This window comes from Nanorana parkeri, unplaced genomic scaffold (assembly GCF_000935625.1).
Source record: "Nanorana parkeri isolate BGI_ZX_2015 unplaced genomic scaffold, ASM93562v1 scaffold7, whole genome shotgun sequence".
NCBI classification, from domain to species: domain Eukaryota; kingdom Metazoa; phylum Chordata; class Amphibia; order Anura; family Dicroglossidae; genus Nanorana; species Nanorana parkeri.
In genome coordinates this window covers 4783573-4806595 of record NW_017306275.1, presented here as the reverse complement: position 1 = coordinate 4806595, position 23023 = coordinate 4783573, and the positions used below count along the sequence as shown (strand labels likewise).

Here is a 23023-nt window from a genome sequence, read left to right as displayed (position 1 = left end):
AGCAGATGCTTGTGGTTTTCTGTCTTACATTTGGGTCAAATTTTTAATAATGGACTGCTTTTCTTTTAGTAGCTCGACAGCTGAACCCTTACCGGAAGACGCCGATAATGTGGCTAAAGGAGATGCAGATACTCTATCAGAAGAGTCTTCAGTAGAATGCAGCATTGTTTCTTTTACTGTGAAGTTAGACACAGACTTGGTTGATACAGCAGATGAACAGTGTGGGGTCAGCAATTATTCTAGTAACTTTATTTCACATTGCACTTTGGAGACTTCAGATGACTCGGTGAAGCCTGAGCAGAGTTCTCCTGACATGGAGGTATCCAAGGATCTGGAAGTAGACTCTAAAGCGGGCACTGCTACTGAGCTGTTCAATTCCTTTCATTATTGGAGGACTCCCATCCAAGAGATTGATATTGATCTGGAATTACATCAGACAGAAGCAGAGAAGAACAGCCCTGAAAGGCCACTTGCCCAAAAGGTTTCATCCCCTGTATCTCCTAACATAGCCATGGCTACCAGAAAAGAGCTTGAAGAGATGATTGAAAACTTGGAGCCTCATACAGATGATCCAGATGTAAAAGGTAACTAGATTGTAGAAACAAAACTATAGTAGTGGTTCTTTACTGTCCAATTACAGTCAGAGGCAGTGAGGTGACCTAGCTGTATTGCTTAACCGCAGTAGAGAAACGTCTCATCCCCATCCTGGCTCTGCTATCTGGCACGGCTGCATAAATCATAGGATTGGCTGGACAGAAATACATTTCATTTGTTAGTTAAAACAGTTGTATGTGTTTCAGCTGTGTGTGTTTGTTTGTTTTTTTTAATTGTAGTTTAGGCTTAAGCTGCCTGTGCACCTAACGATTATTGTACGATAATCGTAAGGTGTATGGGCAGCGTGCGACCGCATTTACTGTAAGGTCGCACGACTTTTGTATTACGAGCACGCTAGAAAACCCGCCGAAAATCGTATGATTTTCGGCGGGTTGGTAGCGCGATCACAAGACCAAAGCCGCACGGGCCGAGGTACGGTTTGCGATGAACGCCAGTACGATCTGCCTGTCCAAGATGGGCAAGTCGTACGAAATTTTAATCACCTTGCAACCATCGCACAACGAAAGTCATGCAATGGTTGTAAGGTGTATGGGCAGCTTTAGATTTCTTGCTGTTTTAAAAAAAATGTATGTTTCCTTTAAAGAAGTAAGTTCCAACTACAGAATTTTAACTATCACAGCATTTACTTTTATTTGTGGTCGGTTTGGAATCTCATAACATTGCATATTAATTAAAAAGATATATAGTATATAACAATGACACATTTCCCACAGTACTTTACAGGGAACATTGAACTATTCACATCAATTTCTGCCCCTTAGGGGCTTACAGCCTAAATTTCTTGCCGTAGAGAGACAGTATGTTAACAGACTATAATAGGGGGTTATGGGAGTACGATACCTGAGTGAAATGAATACAAACTCCACACAGAGGTGAGGGGAAATCTTCCAATGGGGTCACCTGTTCTGAATTCCTCACTTTACACACTTTTTTATTTCTGTTGTATCTCTGAGACAGGAAGTGAGATCACACCAGTAGTACATAGACAGCATTCAATAAATCGACTGAGATTCAAATCCTTCCCTACTTCTATCGAAAAATCAAAAACAAGGGCTATAGATAAGCTTTAAAGCTTTGCTTCTGTGTATAATGGAAAAGTGATTCAGGTTTCTTCTAAAAGGGTCACATGCTCCTCTCCCCCGGTCTTGTCTAGACAGACATGTTAAATGGCCAGTGACCATCCTCCTGTACTTACAGACTCTTGTACAATCAAATTAAGGGCGCGTTCACACCAGTGTGCTGTGGTAACGCATTATAGTGGCTTTCAGAAGTATTCACCCCCTTTGTCATGATGGGTTTCCTTTTAGGCTCCATTCACATATTAGCGGTTTTTGTGCGTATTGGTATGCGCGGAAACACACAGAACATAATGCTTTCCAATGTGTGTTGTTCGCACTAGGATGGCGTCTACGCAGAACGAAAATGCGCGTCCTGCAAAAAAATTACAAGCGCGATCCTCTCGGCGGTCTCCGCGTATTCCGGCTACAGTAATAGCCGCAAATGTGTGGCATCCGCGTGTATGCTAACGTTTTCGTGCAGCGCAGAAAACTCTACCGCTATGTGTGAATGGAGCCTAAAGCTAAACTCCGGTCTGCTGTGGGAAAATAATTTCAATGTGGGAATGGATGATGGGAGTAGAAGTGTTCATGCCCTGGCTCTTTCCCTATAGGGTTCAACGGCTAGGACTCGGCTGTATTATACAATTTTCTAAAATTTGTTGTAAAATATTTTTAGGAATATTTCCACACACAATCTTTTTATTCTTTTATATTTACCCTTGAACAAATGTACTTATTAGAATACTTTCCAAGTTCCCAGGGCAGCTCTTACAGGTTGTTTAAGGTATGTGAGAATTGTTTTGGAGACATCGAAGCAATAAGTGGATCCTTTCAGTGTAAACAGTGGTTACTATTCATACACACCAACATAAAGCCTTGTTCACACCAAGCGCGTTCCAGGTGCAGAGCAGTTGCAGACCGGATCCAAACTGCGTCCAATGTATTCCAATGGTATTTTTCTGCTCCAGTTCACATCGCAGCGTTCAGTTCCAGAGCAGGTGAAAAAAACTGCAGCAAGCCCTATTTTACCTGCTCTGGAACGCATGCAAACACATCAAAAAGGCATGCAAATGCCTGGAACACACTGAAAGCCCATGTTAAACTAAAAAAAAAAAAAAATGTTTAACCAAAAACGCGGCACAACCCACTGCACTGCGTGTGCAGACACCTGAGCGAATCTGCTCTGCATTTGGTGTGAACAAGGCCTAAGCCAGTGAGTTCTTTAAATTCATGGTCCGTCATTGTAGGTTTTGTGTGTGTTTTAACCACTTTGTTTATTTGATGTACATTACAGAAGATAGAAATAGTTATTTGGGAAAACATACTCAAATAACCAAATGTTTATCAGAAACTGTCACACTGTATTGTTTTATTCACATTCCTTTTTTTTGTTTTTGTAAGTTGAATAATGTGCCTATATTTTTGTTTGCTACTTGTCTACCATTTCTGCAAGTTGCTATTCTCAAAATAGAGCTCCATTCAGTTTATATTAGTAACAATGCACTGTGTAAATGGATGCATACTTCTAGGACAATTGTTGAAGTACATGCAAGCATAGACAGTGATATACATTTTAGTAGCCAGTAAGTCCAATACAAGTGCTAGCAGGAAGAGCCGGAGAACACATGTTTCCATTTAACTCAAAAGAAAGGATGAAATGGTACAACCCCTGTAAGGAATTGGGTGTAAAGTGTAACTGATATGCAGGGGCCTTTCCTGTCCTGTTTCAATAAGATGCAAATGAACAGATGCACTTTTCAGTTGGCCATGCACACTTTGCATACAAACCAACCATTAAACTTAGCCCATGTACTGTAGGTGAGCATAATGTTAGCTGTTTTTTGTTGTTGTTGTTGTTGTTGGTTTGGGGGTCAGCACTAAAGTAACACTAAACTCGGGTGTTAAATCTTAAAAATACATTCAAGTACCCAAACTAATAACGGAACTGTACTTTATTTGTGTATCACTCAACTGTAGATCCTCAAATCATCTCTGAATTGGTGCTGACACTGTCCTTCCTTCTGGAGGGTGGCTACTTTTATCCCCCATGTTGCCTGTGTTGTAAAGTAGTCACCGCTCCAAGCTCACTCCCGTAATGGACTACAATCTCATGTTGAGTTTGCTAATTTATATTGAAATTAAAGTCCATCACAGGAGCGAGCTTGGAGCTGTGGAAAGTAGCCACCCTCCAGAAGGAAGGACAGTGTCGGCACAAATTCAGAGATGGTTTAAGGATCTGCAACCAAGTGATACAGAAATAAGGTGCAATATTGTTATTAGTTCAGGTACCTAAACACCTGAGTTTAGTGTCATTAAAAAAAAATTCCGTAATATTACAAATGGATCGAGTCGATGTAGCAGAATTGCAGTTTTATTTGACAGTTTCAGTTTAAGTATATTTGAAGGAATGTTTTTCTTTTATAAGCTTTGGATAGCGTGGAAAAGGGTTAGACCCTTTGTCAACCTTCTGTTGCTATCTGTGTGGCAGCTGGGGAGATTTACCTCTCTGGTCACTAGGACAAAAGGGAATACAACATTTTAGAATGGTCACTACAGCAGAAAGTGATGGGTAATGATCCAACTGGGGCAAGGGTTCCAGTGACCGTTATCGAAGATGGGAATCATCCCTCCCTTTAGGAAGACTTCCTGTAGCGTCTACAAGTCGTGAAGGAAGGAAATATCTCCAGCAGTACAGATACCACAAGAAATAAAACCTGATTAGGGGTTATACCCTTCTCTACTCTATCCAAAACCTCCAAAAAAAAAAAGTTTTTAGCTCTGCATAAATAAACGTAACTTTGCTTATCTGACACTGGTATTTGTATTTTGTTGTAGCACAAGTCGATGTCCTCACTGCTGCCCTTAAAGCATCAAGCCTAGAAACTCAGGAAGATACCAAATCCTCACACTTGAATCGGGAGGCTGGCTGTCGTAATAATCTGTTTGAGACTGGGAGAATATACTGCAGGATCTCCCGGGATGACTCCATTCCTTTAATTAGTGATTCTGTGGAGGTATCACTGCAGCTTTGCGTCATTTCACTTCTATTATTGCATGATAGGAAAACAAAAAAAGTTATCCAGAATGGTGAATTCCATATTGAGAGTTTATGTATAGCATTCAGCCTGACAACAGAGATTTTAGTAATTGCTGGAAAAACTGCATGAACAGACGGCATGCCTATGTCCATTTTTTCACTGTTTAAAAAAAAAACCTGCACTTGTTCTTATTTGCATCGGGTTCATGAACACAAATCAGTGGTTATGCCTGCCTCTATTTAGAGCAGTCACTAACTGCTCCTTATAGACCTCTGATAATGCGTGGATTGCCTACTCCTCTTGGCAATACCGTTTTACTAGTGACCTGTGTAAGGAACGTACCAATGGCTTTATTTTAAAAACTGCTCAAGAAACGGAGGAAAGTTGTAAGCACGCATTTTGAGCCTTGGCGCTTTTCTCCTTGCCTATTTCTTTCACAAAATGTTTGAGTATTTTTTTCCATAGGTAGGAAACAATAACCAAGCGTATAGTACATATAGAGTAATATCTCCTTGCCTATTTCTATTAAATAACCCAGGAATTATTTTCCCCTGTTGGTCTGTGGAAATAAAGGCAAAGCCTGTTCTCTTGTAGACTATGAGGACTATGGAAACCCTGCTCTAGAGCCTGGGACGGCAGGCAGTTTGTGGGGGAATCAAATTGGATTCCAAAGGAGGGGTCATCATTGGTATCCTGTTTCTTGTAGTACAGATTTACTTCAAAAGATAGGCAGGTACATTTCTATGCAACGCTTGACTTTTATTTCGAAAGTTCAAGCTTAGCAGTGAAGGTTTTCATTCATCCAGGTCATGGTATATCTGTAAAAAATAAGTCAAGGTAACTGAACTTGGCACTTTTCCTGTATCACATCTCCCGCTATGCACAAACATGCGCCTGCGGAATGGACAGTGAGAACACAGCAGGACAGATGAGGTCATTACCGAACTCTCCTTTCCTTAGCATGTTGGTGATAAACTGGCAAAGCTCCTGTTCCTTCCTTCTAGTCTTTGTACTGCTGGACAGACCACGTCCTTCTTCTTTTTTTTTTTTTTTACTAGTTACTACAGTTTTAATAGTTACCTGGAATTTTATTCAAAAGTAATTTGACCCTATTCCTTTTCAGTGTATGCAATCAACTCTGCGCTATATACACAGCGATTCAGATTTGAGCAGTAGTAGCAGTTATAGCCCCGAAGAGGAGAAAAAATCCAAAGTTCAGGTAATACATTTTTTTATTTTTTATTTCATTCGGACCGATTTCTCCATTACCACTATAACACGGTAGCAAGACTGAGCCCTGTGTTTACGTTCCCAGGATGTTGTACCTCAGGCCTTATTGGATCAGTATTTATCCATGACTGATCCATCCCGCGCTCAGACTGTTGACACAGAGATTGCCAAACACTGCGCCTATAGCATTCCAGGAGTGGCTCTTACACTGGGCAGACAGAACTGGCATTGCCTCAGGGACACCTATGAGACACTTGCTGCAGACATGCAGGTAAATAAGTTTTGCTTCAGTTTTAATAAATCAGACTCCTGTTATATTAGCTTGTGATGTCTTTCCACCAGCCCTGTGCACACAACCATTAGTGTGCTCCTCTTGAACATTCTCTTTATACCCTGGAAACGATTCATGCATTCTGTACTAAGGTCTTTACTCTTATTTCTGTTGTCAGTGGAAAGTGCGAAGGACATTGGCATTTTCAATTCATGAACTGGCGTCAATACTTGGCGATTCCCTCACAGCTGCCGACTTGCTGCCAATCTTCAATGGATTTCTAAAAGATCTTGATGAAGTCAGGATAGGTGTCCTAAAGCATTTATATGACTTCTTGAAGGTATGTACATCTGACTTTTCTATTACTTTGGGTTTATTATGGAGAATAACTGTTCATTTTTAGGGTTTGTTCATATATTCAGGACATGTTAGTGATGTAGAAGTCTTAATTCACAAATCTTTATTACTAGGAGAATGATTTTTAGCTCTTTCAAATGTCACTGTGTAAAAACAAAATATACTATCCCTTTCTTTTTTTTTAAAGATGCGGAACCTTTTCCTGGTGGTAGAACTGTGTGATTTGGGTCTCATTTCTTATACTTTAAGTGCAGTTGACTAAACGCATACATATAGAACTGAGTCAGTTAGGCTTGCTTACGACAGAATAGTGTTTATATTTATTACATTTAAAACAAAATATATCCGTTCTAATGTTAATCTCCTGCATTTAGGTGGGCAGTTGTAGCAAAGCTGTGTTTCCTCTGTCCAGTTCAGAGAGTATAGTCACTTTTGTGTTCTTTGGATAAATAATGGTGCCCATGGATACTAGATTGGGGCCAGCAGGGTTCTAAACACTGTCTGACTCTTCACATGAGCCTATGTATTCACCGGCCAAGTGTAACACCTCATGAGGGGAGTACCGTAGACTGTATGACATGTTGGATTGCTGTTATCCCAAAGATTGTGATTTCTAGGCCTAAGATGTCTGTTAGGCCAGGAGATCCCCAACATTTGTTGTAACTTTAGGTAGGTTTTTCCTTTTAAAATGGTAACATATGCCAAATGCATATGGGAACCAAGAATGATTTCACTTGCTTTATCTTTATATATTTTACATAGGTGACCATTTTAAGACTGAAATATAAACATGTTTTCATTTGTTAGCTAGTCTGCTTATACTCTGACTTCTTTTTTTTTTTGTAGCTTCTCCAGCCCGACAAAAGAAGGGAATACCTCTATCAGCTTCAAGAATTCTTGGTTACAGATAACTGCCGCAACTGGCGATTCAGAGCAGAGCTAGCAGAGTATGTATTAAGTATACCGAGATGTTAATTGTTACTACGACTCTTTGTATTCATTGTTCAGCTTTCCTGTAATTTTTCTATATCTAATGTGTCGAATGGGGAGGGAGAGGTGTACTGATGATTCCTGAAGGCTGGATTTTCACACACTCGAGTCACCATAGGGACGGTCACTGGGACTGGAAGTGTGGGGATATTTCATAGACTCAAGAAATAGAAACGTGATTGAGGCCCTCACAAAAATTTTTTTTTTTTTGGGTGATGATACACTTTTTTTTTACAGGTTAATATAAATATCTAATTCTTAAATCCCATTCAAAGTGACCAGTTAGTTTTGTTCACCGTGCTTTTATTTTGTTGGATTAACATATTTGTTTCTGTTCTTTAGACAGGTGATTCTCCTACTTGAACTTTATAGTGCCAGGGATATTTATGACTACTTGCTGCCAATTGCTTTGAACCTCTGTGGGGACAAAGTATCGTCGGTACGCTGGATCTCCTTTAAACTGGTGAGTTCCTCCACAGTTGTTTTTCTGAGTGACAAGTTTGTGAATAATGGAGGACCATAATAGATCAGAAAAAGAACTTTACATTTCAGTGCATTATATTTATGCAATACAAAAATACATGCTCAAACTATTTTAGGGTTTTCTAAACAGGACTTTGCACACCTTTTTGTTTTGCTGCACCATGAATGTATTTAGTAGATTTAAATGAAATGTTCTATTGAGCTTTAATAGTTTCCACCTTTTAACACTGTCCTAGTACAGCAGGGTCTCCATTTCCATACATCTTGGTGATCCTGGTGTTGTATTGCGACATACTGATTTATTCCTCCATCAATGTATATGGTAGTAGGATACTCTATTGCTGACAACGTGATGTTAGTGGTGGACCCTTTCTTGCTATACAGAAAAGTTTAAATGGCTGTATACTTTTTTTTATATGATGGAAACCTTTTAAATATCAAGAAATTGCTTTTATACAGCATATTTGTCTGAATCTTTCTTCTTTTGCTTGGGGCCATTAGATATTAAAAAATTGCAAAAGTGATCACAAATTAAAATGTTTACGTATACACCAATTAGCCATTGCATTATGACCACTTGCCTAATATTGAGTAGGTTCTCCTTTTGCTGTCTAAACAGCCCTGACCCTTCAAGGCATGGACTCCTCCAGACCTCTGAAGGTATGCTGTGCTATCTGGCACCAAGCCATCAGTAGCAGGTCCTTTGAGTCCTTTAGGTTGCAAAGCAGGGCCTCCATGGATTGTATTTTGTTTTTCCAGCACATCCCACAGATGCTCGATTTGGTTTGAGATCTTAAAAATTTGGAGGTCAAGTCAACACCTGCAGCTTGTTGTTGTGTTCCTCAAACCATTCTTGCAGTGTGGCAGGACACATTATTTTGCTTAAATGGGCCACTGCCTCGGAATACAGTTTCCATATAGGGGTGTACTTTGTTAGCAACAAAGTTTAGGTAAGTAAAATCCACGTGAATGTCAGGACCCAAAGATTCCCAGCAGAACCTTGCCCAAAGCATCCCACTGCCTCCGCCGGTTTGCCTTCTTCCCATAGTGCATCCTGGTGCCATCTCTTCCCTAGGTAACTAACGCACACACACACCCAGCCATCCACATTACGTAAAAGAAAACGTGATTCCTCAGTGCAGGCCACCTTCTTCCATTGCACCGTGGTCCAGGTCTGATGCTCACATACCCATTGTAGTGGCATTTGGTAGTGCACATGGATCAGCATGGGCACCCTGACTGGTTTGCAGTTACAGATCACCATATGCAACAAACTGCGATGCTCTGTATGTTCAAACACCTTTCTAGCCGTGCCATTAACTTTTTTTAGCAATTTGCACTACAGTAGCCCTTGTATTGGATTGTACTACATTGGCCAGCCTTGGTCGCCCATGACCCTGTCGCCAGTTCACTGGTTTTCCTTCCTTGGACCACTTTTGGTAGTTCCTGACCATTGCAAACCGGGAACATACCACAAGGGCTGCCCTTTTGGAATTGCTCTGACCCAGCCATCTAGCTATTACAATTTGTCCCATGTCATAGTTGCTCAAATCCTCTCTTGCCCATCTTTCCTTCTGTGCATCACATCAACTTCAGGGACAAAATGTTCCCTTGCTGTCTTGTATATCCAGCCACTTCCAGGTGCCATTGTAATGAGATAATCAATGTTATTCACTTCACCTCTCATAATGTTATGGCTGAGAGGGGATAGATGGGAGAGAGGGAAATAAAGTGAGTGCCTGAAATCTGTCCAGCCGGGGAAACCCTAGAATAACAGGAAATGTTCTGTACAGCAATTGGAGTCCCTGCCCTCTTGCATTTATTATGATTGTATTTTCTGCCTACACAGCAGTTTAGCAGAACAAACTAGTGAAAGAAATCTACCTTTTAAATCTCGGGCAATAAATGTTACCTTCATTGCCTCCTAAACGTCCTAACAAAGGAACTTTTTGTGGGTCGCCTCCACCCTAGCTCTTTTCATTAATCTCTTCCCCTAATAAGTAGTATATAAGAAAAAACGTGGAGGAAAAGGGTTTATGGAGAGACATCCTCGGCTCACTGCTCCGAATGGTACTCTCTCCAGTGGAGAGCGTACCATTCGGAGCAGTGAGCCGAGGACAGCACACCGCTATACAACTTGGACCAAAATTAGGTCACTGCTCCGAGTGGGGTTCTATTTGGCTCTCTGAAGCTGCCCAGGACATCCCTCCCTTTGAGGTCCTGGGAGAGATGATGGACGGTATGTGATGGATAGGCTGAAGCTAGCCACCCACTCCATTCCTGTCCTCATCACCTCTATCCACCTCCAGGCACTCCTTACAGATTAGTCTGATCCCCTGATGAAGCCTAAGTGCGAAACGCGTAGGGAACTAATCATGTTGGAAAGAAATATCTGAAATACAGCTTGAAGAACACACCAATGAATTGATTACGTTGAACGAATCATGGCCGTTAGGCTTTTGGATTTTATCAATGAATGTATGTATGTTGGGCTAGTCAATGACGAGGGATGAATTATGTTGGTCTAAATTGGAATATTGCATCCATGTATGTATTTAATAATGTTATTTATGAGTTGTATCAGCTACTTTGACCAAGCAAATGTTTTTATTGAAATGAATTTATGTACAATACAATAAATTTAATATAATTTTACGCATGGTCTACTATGTCTCTCCATAAACCCTTTTCCTCCACATTTTTTCTTATAACTCCTAAACGTCCTATCGGGTGTTTTAATGCTGTTGCTAGCATCCAAGTAGACCTAATCTAAGGAAGATGTGTTCTTTCAGCAACCTTTCTTCTTCTAGTCTAATAAAGCCAACATATACTGTATATAGCATGTTGATTATTACCATAGAGAAACCCTGCCAAACCAACACAGTTGTTTGTTCATGTCTGTGTGTTAATGCATACTCTCTGAAATTGCAATTTAAAAATTGTGTTTGCATGTATACTGGCTAATCTTTTACCTTTCGCAAGAGAAGGGTGGATCTACTATCTGAGATGTAATCATTCCCTGTTGTGTAAGAGGTCATGTATAGTATTCCTCTTTGGTCCTCCCTCTCTTCTGCTCTATCATCCCTTGTTTTAGAAAATGCATTTGTCTACCAAATGAGAAGGGAGAACACGGGGCAAGACTTGGAATGAGCTACATGTTCTGTGCACTGATGGCCTCTGCCTCTTTAGGCCAATGTGAGAGCATAATGGCATACTAAGATGGAGTGTAAAGACTATAACCAGAGCAGCTAAAACCAAGTGATCATAGAGAATCCCAGGTTCTGTAATATGCTTTTACAGCAGCTCCGAGATCTACAAAAGCCATGTCACATAGTTTTGCAAGTGCTTATGGGTGAACGCTTTTAAACTTTTCAGATGTTTGCATTTTTTGGGCAGACATTTTTTGAAAAATCTGAAAGAATGCATTCTGTGTTCCATTTATTTTCTTTGTACACGTTAGATTGTCGGGAAGTACTGGCACCGCTTCTAATGAGGTGGCAGTTGTTGAATATTGCATGTGTTTGGCTTTGCAGGTCAGTGAAATGGTGAAGAAGTTGTACTTGGATCCTAATACAGAGTTGGCTTTGGATGTCATGAATAAACTTGTAGAGCAGTTTTGCCAGAGCTCAAAATGGTCGGGAAGGCAGACATTTGTGTTCATTTGCCAGGTTGGTTTTTGATGTTCATCTGAAACAGAGATTCTAAAACTTTCCTTTTGTAATTTGATAGTTCTCACTTGCATAAAAATTTTATAATTTGTCTGTCTGTCAATCATCATTTACCTTTAAAGTGTGATTATTATAAAGTGGAATTTTCTGCTGTGCAATGAACACTTGGTTAAAGAAGTAAAATACCTAGGGTGTAACTTATTCTGCTTAATGTTACGATCCTTTGCATTAAAACATTTAAGCTTAAAGGAGAACTATGAGGTTAAGGCTTTTCCCCATAGTTCTCCTTAGTGTAACGGGAGGACACAAACTAGTGTCCCGTCACTCTAGGCTCAGTATACCGCAAGCTGCTGCTCGCGGTATACTGAGACGCCGCAGCTAAAGCGGATCCCGACAATTGTGCCGGGATACGCCCAGCTGCGTGACTGACAGCTGGCTCTGCCTATCTAGAGGCAGAGCCAGCTGTACCTGCCCCGTCCGTTCCGCCGGTCAGAGCTGGCGGATCGGAGGGGGGAATCCAGACGCTCCCCTGTCACAGCAGAGAACAGTGACCGGATCGAGAGGTGAGCGAACGCCGGTATGTGTTCGCTCACCTCCCGATCTACTGAGCCGACCTGTGACAGTCTCATTGTCACAGGTCGGCTAGAACTATGAGGTGAGTGGAATCACTCACCTCATAGTTCTCCTTTTAATAGAAGGCAACTCTCTTGTGTTAGGATACATTCAGTATAGCATAGTGAAGAGCATTTTCATTACGGAGTCTTTTTTGCTATTTCTAAGAATCTAATTTGTTTCCAAATTTACTAAAAGCTTTTGTTATATTGTTCGGCTGAATTAACTGCAAATAGTTTGTTTTTTATTTTTTTTATTTGATGCTTTGCTGTACTTGCAGTGTAAAAGTCAATCTTCAAACGTTAAGGGTTATTGCTGCTTGAACTTGACCTTCAGGCAAATGGCTGAATACAAAAATGCAATACATTAAAAGGATGCAAGTTTTTTCCTACCAAATAATTTTTTAATTCTGCTCCTCCATTCCTGAGATTTAGACCGCCCTATTACACAGCACAGCCAGGCAGATTTTGCCACATTCTCTGACCGTTAAAAATTCTGAAAAAGGAGTGATATTTCAGCCGGCTGATGAGGTCCATTCCTATGATGAATCTGTTCTCTCTATCTGATTGTTATATTGCACAATTATTACCGAGGTAGTGACTACCGAGATTTACAATTCTTTCACAGTAGAATCTGAACTTAGTAACTTCTTCACGTCCTATAGAGCACACATATTCCATTTTATTTATATTTGTCGAGACCGAGCGCAACTCACTTGCGATATAATAAGTTCACTCACACACATAGTTGCGGCTGGTCGAATTAATTATTTAGTTATTTAGTTTTCACACCTAGCGCAGTGATTCTTGTATTACTGTTCTCTCTATCAGTCAGCATATTCTGATTGGTACATTTGCTCGTATGTAGCACACCTAATTGGCGCTCAGTCCTGTCCCTCCCGCTCCCAGTCTTAATGCTGCTGTATAGGGTATTGCAAAAGGCTGATGAAAAGTTAAATTGAGGCGCTTTAGCTAAAAAACTGTGATTTTATAGCTGCCTGGCATTCGACTTTAAAAAGCAAACGGAAGCCAAAATTGTATTTTTGTAGTGTGGGGTTTTTATTGCAGTTTGTGCTCTCACTTTCATTAAAAAAAAGGCTTATTGTGTGGTTTTTGATGGAGAACGTTGGTGCCTCTCTGGACCACTTCATCAAAGATGTCATTGACGGAAACCACTCTTTTGCCAGCAAAAGAAACATAAAGCCTCAGTTTGGAAAATCTGCTTCTAAAGCTAAAAAGAGTTCCTTTGGTTCTCCAAGGCCTTAAAACCTAAATCTAAATCGGGCCCAGTTCCATTGCAAATCTTGGACCCCTAAATCTTTCAAACCTGCAGGGAAGTCATCCTCACAATAAAGGGACACCCCCTACCTTTCAAAGTGGGGGAGATGTCTGCTAGCCTTTGCAACCCCTTGAGCCGTACATATCTTGGCTGCATGGGTAGAATACATTGTATCAATGTTCCAGTCTCTCCACAAAGACTAAAAGACCTCCTTGCTGCTTTGGCAGAACTCTCAAGGAGTCATTGTCTTAAATCCAGAAGAGGAAAGACTTAAAAGTTTCTAATCCATTAGAAAGCACTCAAAGTTTTGGTGTGATTTGCACACATTTCACATGGAACTCACCAGGTCAGTCATAACAACCCTCCATCAGGAATACTTTCTAACCTCTGTAGACATCATGGAAGCATGCTTGAATGACCCCATTTTTTTCAGCAGATCAATACCTGCATTTTCCTGTTGATACTCAACACTACCAGTTTTTAGCCCTCCCATTTATTTTGTCTTGTTTCTCAAGAGTTCAGCAAGGTTCTGGCCCCTGTGCTATCCTTACAATGCTCATAGGGCATTCCCATAATGGGAACCTACTTAAGAGAACAGTCGGCTTAAACTCTGTCACTCAATACTTAACAAACTGTTCCAGAAACAAACCATTGCAACTCAACGTTCTGGTTGAATGGGACAAGAAGGCACAATCACTGGAAAATCGCATGCACCTGACACCCAAGACCAGGCTATCTCTGCACTGGTGGCTCAGGAGTCCAGTCCTGGAATCGGGGAAATACTTTCTCCTGATAACTTAGAAGGATATGAGGACAGATGCCAGACAGCTGGGGAGGAGACCTGGACACCCTATCGGTGCAGGGAAGCCTGAAGAATCTAATCTCAATCAACATTTTGGAAATGTGAGTGATTCGGTTGTCCCTTCAACACAGGTTCTCTCAACTTCCATCCAACCTAGTTTCAGTCGGACAGTGCCACACCAGTGGCATACATCCATTCAGGGAGGCCAGTCAGGGGGGGTACCAGAAGTCTTGCAGCTCAGAGAGAGGTGGCACAGCTTCTGTTTTTGATAAAACGTCTTGTTCCAGCTTTGTCCACATTCTAGGTGTGGGCAGGCAGACTTTTTTTTTTCAGCCAGTAACACCTAGACCCAGGGATATAGCCTTGACACCCAGAGGTTTTTCAAAACTTGTAGGGTGACAGAGTGTGAAATATATATATATATATATCCCTTGCTCCTAGGGCACTGACTAATAGACAAATGAGGAGCTAAATAACCTCCAGCATGGCATTCATTATGAATAATTTAATCTGCTAGTATGTCATTGCCTGTTCTTAATATCTACTGAATCAGAGTAGGTGATAATCTACAGTACATCTTAATGTCCTTGTTATATGTGGTTGACTGAGTGGGAAGGGTAGTCCTAACAATGATGGATTTTCACTGATGTATTGCTACTATAGTATTTCTTCTGTGTTTTCCCTTAGGCTCTCATTGAAGATGACTGCCTTCCTATGGATCAATTTGCTATGCATTTAATGCCTCATCTTCTGCAGCTTGCCTCTGACAGAGTACCAAATGTCAGAGTTCTCCTTGCAAAGACGTTAAAGCAAACACTGTTAGAGAAAGGTAAGCTAGGAATTCCTTATTTAGCATTTTAGAAGATTTATAATGATATACTTAAAGTGGACCATTACCTCCTTTCTCTAAAAATTACCTCAGCATAGAGCTCTGCATGCTGATTGCTTTTACCTACCATTACAGGGTTTCCACCTCCTGGTCCTTTTAGGCATTTACAAGGACTGGTACATGCCAAAAACAGCAATTTCTATAGGTCTGCTCAATATAAGTAGCACCTGACATTCCATGCTCCAGTATTGGCGCAAATCTGAGGTAATCCACTGGGCCCTTCTGAATATTTGTTTTTTTCCTGCACCTTGCTAGCCTTCCATAAACAACCCCTCTCGCTGCAGTGCTGAATTGCACTGTATTTGGCATACTTGCGCTTTATTAAACAGCTCTATAGAGATTTTGAAGCTTGTGTTGTATGCCGATTTGGTATGTAATCTTCAATTCACCAATCTTCAGTAGATACAGGAGAGCCGTATTTCCTTATAGTTATAGTGTATATTGGGTTATACTGCCACTACAAGAGGATTGGATACTGCCAAACAAAAAAATGTAGGTCCAGCCCAGGGTATAACCCCTCCTACCAGCATGCCTCAATTTTTTTACTAGTGTCCTAAAAAGGATGGACATCAAAACTAGCCTTTGAATTTTTCTGGCTACTTTTCTTCTTCAATCAAGATTCATCTACATTGATTGCTGCTTGTGGGTTTATCCACTGTCTTGACACTATCCAGTCATTTTCGGCTTGGCTTTTGGAGTGTATAGCAACTGGACTGGACTTTGTGAGTAGGCTATTTTGGCCAGGCATTGGGTGTGCCCTCATTTGTTTTGGTCACTGTTCACCATTTTTCTCCAATTTCCTCTGGCTTTGCCATGGAAGGAATTAACACTGTGGGGGAAAGGTGCTGATGTCAGTGTCAAGGCTTTCAGGAAAAGTATGGTTTGGGGGGTCTTTTACAAACTACAGGCAGCAGATGGAAGAAAAAAAAAAGTGAAAAATTGCAAAAATAGTCTGGCCAGCTTGAGGTCAAAAGTGGAACGCAGGGCTTTGCAGCGTTCGTATTAATTGGACAATGCCGCCAGCGCTATGCTTTGCAACCGTTATCGGGGGGAGTCGGCGGCAGGGCTGGGTGTTGCGTATCAGTGTTGCTTCGGTAACAAATGCAGAGTTTCATGTTCCAGAAATCTGTGGGGTGGGAAACTGGCAAGTAGATTTTCCTCAGCAGATGTCTGGACTCGGGAATGATCTCTGTGTGAAGGTGTTCCAGGACATATGCCTGCATTGGAGGACTCCACATGTGGAGTGGCTAGCATTTCAATTCATCAAGAAGCTGGAAAGATATTTCATCAAGACGCAGAACCTGATGACAGATGCCCTTGTGGTGCCTTTTGGAATCAGTACTCGCTCATCTGGGCTTTTTCTCTGCTGCAGCTTTTACCTCGTCTGGTTTAAATGATCATCGCTGATGGCATTCCAATCATTCTCATAACTCCAGATTGGCCTTGTACACTGTGTGCACAATTGTTAGGCAAGTTGTATTTTTGAGGATTCATTTCATTTTTGAACAACTACAGTGCTCTTGGTCAATCCAAAATGTTAATAAACCTGAATATTTAAGAAAGTAAAAGTGAGGTTTTGGCTTTCTTAGGAGAATATCTATGTGTGCACAATTATTATGCAACTAAATGAAAAATTTCCAATCTCACTTTAACAGATGGAAATAAACAGCTCAAAATGTACAAATAAACATTTCTGACATTTTCAAAAACAAAATCGATGACCAATATAGCCCCTCCCCCTTCTTTTCAATAGCAGTCATAAGCCTTCCATCCATGGAGTCTGTCAGTTTCTTCATCTGTTGACAAACAACTTTTTGTGCAGCAGCAACCACAGCCTCCCAGACACTGTTCAGAGAGGTGTACTGTTTTTCTTCACCGTAAATCTCCTTTTTTAGAAGAGCCCACAAGTTCTCAATACGGTTTAGATCAGGTGAGGAAGGGGGCCATGTCATTATTCTTTACTGGCTACCCACGCAGTGGAGTACTTTGATGCATGCGATGGAGCATTGTCCTGCATACATATCATGGTCTGCTTGAAAGATGCAGACTTTTTCCTGTGCCACTGCTTGAAGAAAGTGTCTTCTAAAAACTGGTCCAACTAGCAAATCTTTAATAATACCAGCCCACCAGTACCCCACCTCCACCTTCCTGGCGTCTGAGTTGAAGTGGAGCTCTGCGCCTGTTACTGATCCAACCACGGGCCCATCCATCTGGTCTGCCAAGAGTCACTCATCTCATCAGTCCATAAAACCTTTGAATAATCTGTCTTCAGATATTTCTTGGCCCAGTCTTGACGCTTCAACTTATGTGTCTTGTTCAGTGGCGCCCGGATTTCAGCCTCCCTTATCTTGGCCATGTCTCTGAGCACTGAACACCTTCTGGGCACTCCATGTAGGTTGCAGTTCTGGAATATGACAGCACTGGAGGATAATGGGTTCCTGGTAGCTTCACGTTTCATTCTTCTCAAATCTTTGCCAGTTAATTTGCATCTTTTTTTTTTCTCAACACGTTTCTTACGACCCTGTTGACTATTTCCAACAAAACATTTGATGGTTCTGTCATCACTCCCCAATATCTTAGCAATTTCAAGAGTGCTGCATCCCTCAAAGACTTTTTACAATTTTTGATAGAGGTGCACCGAAATGTACATTTCAAAACAAAACCGAAATAAAAAATTGTCAGACCGAAACCGAAAATGCTTTTTATTTTAATTTTTTAAAATATTTTATTTTTGTATTTCTTTTTTTATTAAATATTTTTATTAACTTTACTTTTAGGGGCTTTGGGGAAATATTAGGGGTCTAAACAGACCCCCTAATATTTCCCTTTAAAAATAGAAAAAGTCTTCAATCTCTTTCTGCAGCCCCTGTTATCAATGATCAGGAATCCTCTGAGTGTTCCTGTTCATTCATAACATGAGAACATTGTGTGCTTACGATAACTAGAATCATGAATGGTTCGATCCTGACGCGCTGTCACAGGAGGCTGAGCTCTCGATCCTGACGCGCTGTCACAGGAGGCTGAGCTCTCGATCCTGACGCGCTGTCACAGGAGGCTGAGCTCTCGATCCTGACGCGCTGTCACAGGAGGCTGAGCGAGCGGTGCAGGGAGGAGAGATCCGCCTCCTGTGACAGCGCTGGCTGTCTCCACCCACACACCGCTCTGCTGGACTGTGACAGGAGGCTGAGCGATGTAGGAGGAGAGACGCTGGCCGCTCACAGCGTTTGGCCGGCTTCACTTTCTCTTCTCCCCGCTGGGACACAGAGCAGCACCCAGCATTTAGCCAAAAGTGCCATTTTCGGCCGATATATCGGTGCATCCCTATTTTTTTTTACTTTTCAGAGTCCGTTAAATCTCTTTTTTAGCCTATTTTGCCTGAGAAATTTTGAGGCAAGCTGATTCCTTGTTTATTTCAGAAGGTTTTAAGAGGTCATCCAGCTTCCAGATCCGTTATTTCTGAGTGGTTTCTACAGGTTACTGTGCAGGCCTAATGAGTTGCAATGTACCTCCCTTTCCCGGTAAAGCCACCTCCACTATGGTGGTGAGTGGTTCTTGGGCTTTTCATCATCAGGCCTCCCGTGTCTCAGATCTGGAAGGCTGCAACCTGTTTGTATACAATCTCTAAGCTCTACAAGGTTGATGCGTGTACTGCCACAGTGCTAGGTTCAGTTGAAAGGTACTTCAAGCGGCTATTCAGTGACTTTGGTTTCCCTTTTTGTTGTGCTGGTTGTGTGTTTGGGTGTGCCCACTCCTCAGTTTGGACTCCTTTTGAAGAAGAACTCTGGGCAGAATTCACCGTAAACCTTGCAGTTGGGCTACCCCCGCATTGAAAGGGTTAAGTGCTCTTTTTTTGTCTAGTGACAAAAATAAAAAGTGTTATACTAGCCTGACCCTTGCAGCCGGCTGGCTGTTAGACTGGTCCCTTCAGCCTATCTCCTCCTCTCCAGAGACGGAATGTCCCTTGGCATCCTTATGTTCTATACATTGTGTAGGACATGGCTCACAGGTCCTTAGACGAAAACAAGCATTTAACCCTTGCAGTGGGGCCATCCCTGCATTGCAAGGGTTAAGCATAATTCTGCTTGGAGTTATTCTTCAAATGTCCCCAAGTTGCTTTCTAAGCCACTTCCCTCAATGGAAGGTAAAAATAGGATACCGTCAAATCATTTTTTGGGAGTCCATTGAGGCTCACTCTCTTTATATCCCATCATTCTCTTGGACTGCCTGATATGTTTTACAAATGTAGATTTGTTTGTCCCGAGTCATGCAGATCGTTTGATATCGTTTTATGTTTGTCTATTATTTGCTGTGAGACGCAATTATAAACTCCGATCTGTTTTTCAATGTTCTGTCTTTTTCTTTGCAGAATACTTTTTGACTGCTGCAAATTCACATCAGGAAGCTGTGGAGCAGACAATTGTAGCTTTACAGATGGATTACGATAATGATGTCAAGTATTTTGCCAGCATACACCCTGCTAACACCAAACTTGCTGATGATGCCGTGAGCACCGCATCTTCCACCTACTAACAAAGGCCTCCTAGAACACTAACCCCAGACAGTGTTGTCTGCGGCCTTTTCTACATACAGTAGGGAGGAGGAACCACAAACTCTCAGAGGATTGCCACCAAAGCCTTAAAATCTTCTGTCTTCCTGAGATGTCAAGAAACTTGGACTCTGACGAGTAACTTCTGTCTACTAGAGGGGAAGATTGTAGTCTACATTGCCATGATCTATCCCAGATGTTCACTCCCTACATCTTTCACTGCAGGAGCATATGGAGGACTGCTGTGCCATAACACATTTTCTTATGCCGGTGCCCATATTCTGAATGGGTAGTAAAGTGGCTCGTCTTATGCAGTAGCACTGTTTTATTACCCGCGCCCTACAGTGAATTGTCTCCATAACACTTCCTTATCGTTGTAGAGAATTTCCAGTATTAATTGCAAAAGGAATTTTTATTAAAAAACGTATTAGAAATGGAGAACATTCCTTTTTTTCTTTCTTAATGGCTCCCTGCTAACACTACATTAGAATGATTTTAATCCTTAAATGCAGCATATTGCTGTACTTAGGCAGGCAACATTGCTGTTAAGTACCTCTGTTCTAATTCGTTTTCATGCTGGTCATGGCCTGAAGAAAATGCGTTAGTTCATGTACTTCAAGTCAAGTTTCTTTTTTTAACTTGAAAATGATCAGCTGTGAGGTGCATCACTATTGGTCTTCATATAAAATGTACATATCTGCCTGTGCTCACTGGAGTACTGGGAGTCTTTAATCATGCTGTTTAAAGCTCTGTTGTAATACAAGTTTATTTGCTTGTCCGAATAAAATTTATTAATACGTTTCAAGAAATCTTTCAGCCTCTTATATAAATACTGAACATACATTTATAAGTGTGTGTGTGTATACAGTCACGGCCAAATATACAAATGCAGCCCTGCATTTGTCAGATAATGCAGCACTTTGCGCAGAAAATTGTTGCAATTCCAAATGTTTCGCCATTCTCATGTTCATTTCTTTTGTTTGTATTAGTCTGACACATTCCACGCAATACTTCAAAAGTGGACTGGACATGTCAGGGGCATCACCCTAATTATCTTCCACCCCAAGCCACTGTTCCAATATGTTGACTACACCAAATGCTAGAGTCGCCTACTCTACCATGCCAAGGTCAATATCGGTCACTATTCACATGTCGATGATATCAAAAGGCCAGACTTGCATGTTTTACCTGTGACAAACGGAGTCACTGCCCCATATAGCAAACATACCAAAGACTAGGCCAGATAGGCAGAGATGCATTGTGCACATGTGAAGTCATATCAAAGGCCTGAAGCACCTGCTTCACCTATGACAGACATATATGCTGCAGTACTGCTCAAAAGGTAAAGCATGTCGAAAGGTAGACTTGGCTGTTCTGGTTTGGTAGGAAGGAAACTGAATTACTCCCCACACGCCAATCATAGCAAAAGGAATTATCTCCTTTTGCCTGTGACACACTTGCCACTGCTTAAAGTGACATTAAAGTCAAATTTGTTTTCCCTCCCCCCAATGTTAATGTCAGCACTTACCTTAAATGATGTCTCTTATTCCGATCTTCTTTCCTGATGTTTTCATCTGTCCCTCCAGCAGTGCGGCGGCTCTCCGATCCAGCGCTGACTCCTCTCTGCTTGCAGGCACTTCCGATCCAGCGGTGTCTGCATGTGGATGCACGCGTCCATAGACTTACCTTGCGTCTCTGCTCGTCTCTCGGCCGAGAATCCGAACTGCGCATGCGCCAGCCCCAAGATCCTTTGCGGCCGCACGAGCAGTTCCGGATTCTCGGCGCGGGAGCACGCAGCGATAATGGGGTAAGTTTAAACCGCTGTTAAATCGTTTTTTGCCAGCAGTAGATATAGGCAAAAAAAACGGAGGCTTTAGAACCCCTTTAATATAAAATACATACACAGGGCTAAGACCTGTTTTGCTTGGCCAGGCTACTAGGTACATAATAGTCTTATCTAAGGACAGGAAAGGCTGGTTTGCTTTATAATTGACATACTGAGCTGCTGCTGGATGTCAATTGTATCAAAATTGCAGTAGAGCTTGCTGCTTCTATTATATAACATGCTTCAGTTGGCCTATATCAGGGATGTCCAAACTGCGGCCCTCCAGCTGTGGTGGAACTACGAATCCCATGATGCTTTGCAAGATTCTCAGCCACAGACATGACTCCCGGAGAGATGCATCATGGGATTTGTAGTTTCACCACAGCTGGAGTTTGGACATCCCTGGCCTATATGAACAAATACTGTATATGTAGGAGTACTAAACACCGCCAAAATTCAGTGTAAAATCAATTAGCTGGGGAAGTGTAGGGATATGCACACATATGGGACCTTGGCTTGCCATCATGGTCAGGCATCTAGAATTACAGCTCACCTTGCACCTTTGTGAAACATTGAAATCTGCCTTGAGCCCAATGCTTTGAACCTGCACCTCGTGCCTAGTGGTAAAGTGTTTTAATTAAGAAATGTACCTGCACACTGCAAGAAAGTAAAGGCAAAATGCTGACGTTACATTTCAGGAAGATGGTGGGTCCCGTCGTAAGGGCGGGGTCTAATTTGTGCTCGGCCACATATCCTAAATACTCACTACCTCTGTTTCTAGACAATCTTTTCATTCCTCTGCTCCCCATGCCTCCTCACCTTACTACTGCACGTCTCCTCTCCAAAATGTGATTCTGCACACGCAGGATTTGCCCCAAATAGTAGAGGCTTTCAGGAAAGCAGAACTTTTATTTTTGTAGAAGATGGCTCAGCTATCACAGATACTATTGTGTACATGTAGTAAAGGCTCGCTATTTTTTTTTTTTAAGAGGCCATCCCCTCATGTTTCCCACCTCAACTCTCAACTCTTTGCTTGCACACACTCCCACGCCAATGCAATGCCCATTGGATTTCACCACTGTTCCTGCACACTTTTTCCCCTCCCACTCTAACCACCATGTCTGCAAAAGCCCCCTCTATTTTCACCACCATGCTACCTGACTCCCTTTCTTCCCCATATGTTCTCACTCCCCCACGCTCTTACCTTTGTCTGCACAGGTGCCATACCAACCCCCACATACCGTAGGTTCAACATCTCACCTGCAACTTTCACTTGGGTACCCACACTTTCAAAACTGTACATGTTTGGCCCTCACCATAGCACATGTCCCCCTGAACTCCCCAGTGTGCCTACACCTCTC

At 41.8% G+C, this 23023-nt stretch overlaps 1 protein-coding gene across 4 annotated transcripts in view; it reads left to right on the top strand.

The window, feature by feature from the left end:
* Positions 1 to 20266, top strand: part of PPP4R1 (protein phosphatase 4 regulatory subunit 1) — a 53810-nt gene extending 33544 nt beyond the window's left edge. For 3 of the 4 annotated variants that reach the window (XM_018553883.1, XM_018553875.1, XM_018553857.1), the window contains 10 exons: positions 70 to 584; positions 4509 to 4687; positions 5835 to 5930; positions 6027 to 6212; positions 6391 to 6552; positions 7416 to 7516; positions 7902 to 8022; positions 11576 to 11710; positions 15090 to 15231; positions 19658 to 20266. In XM_018553883.1, coding sequence (XP_018409385.1) covers positions 70 to 584; positions 4509 to 4687; positions 5835 to 5930; positions 6027 to 6212; positions 6391 to 6552; positions 7416 to 7516; positions 7902 to 8022; positions 11576 to 11710; positions 15090 to 15231; positions 19658 to 19821 — 1801 coding nt within the window. In that variant the 3' untranslated portion in view covers positions 19822 to 20266. The remainder of the gene's footprint in view (positions 1 to 69; positions 585 to 4508; positions 4688 to 5834; positions 5931 to 6026; positions 6213 to 6390; positions 6553 to 7415; positions 7517 to 7901; positions 8023 to 11575; positions 11711 to 15089; positions 15232 to 19657) is intronic. The other variant, XM_018553868.1, reaches the window with a different exon arrangement.
* The last annotated feature ends 2757 nt before the right edge of the window (positions 20267 to 23023 follow it).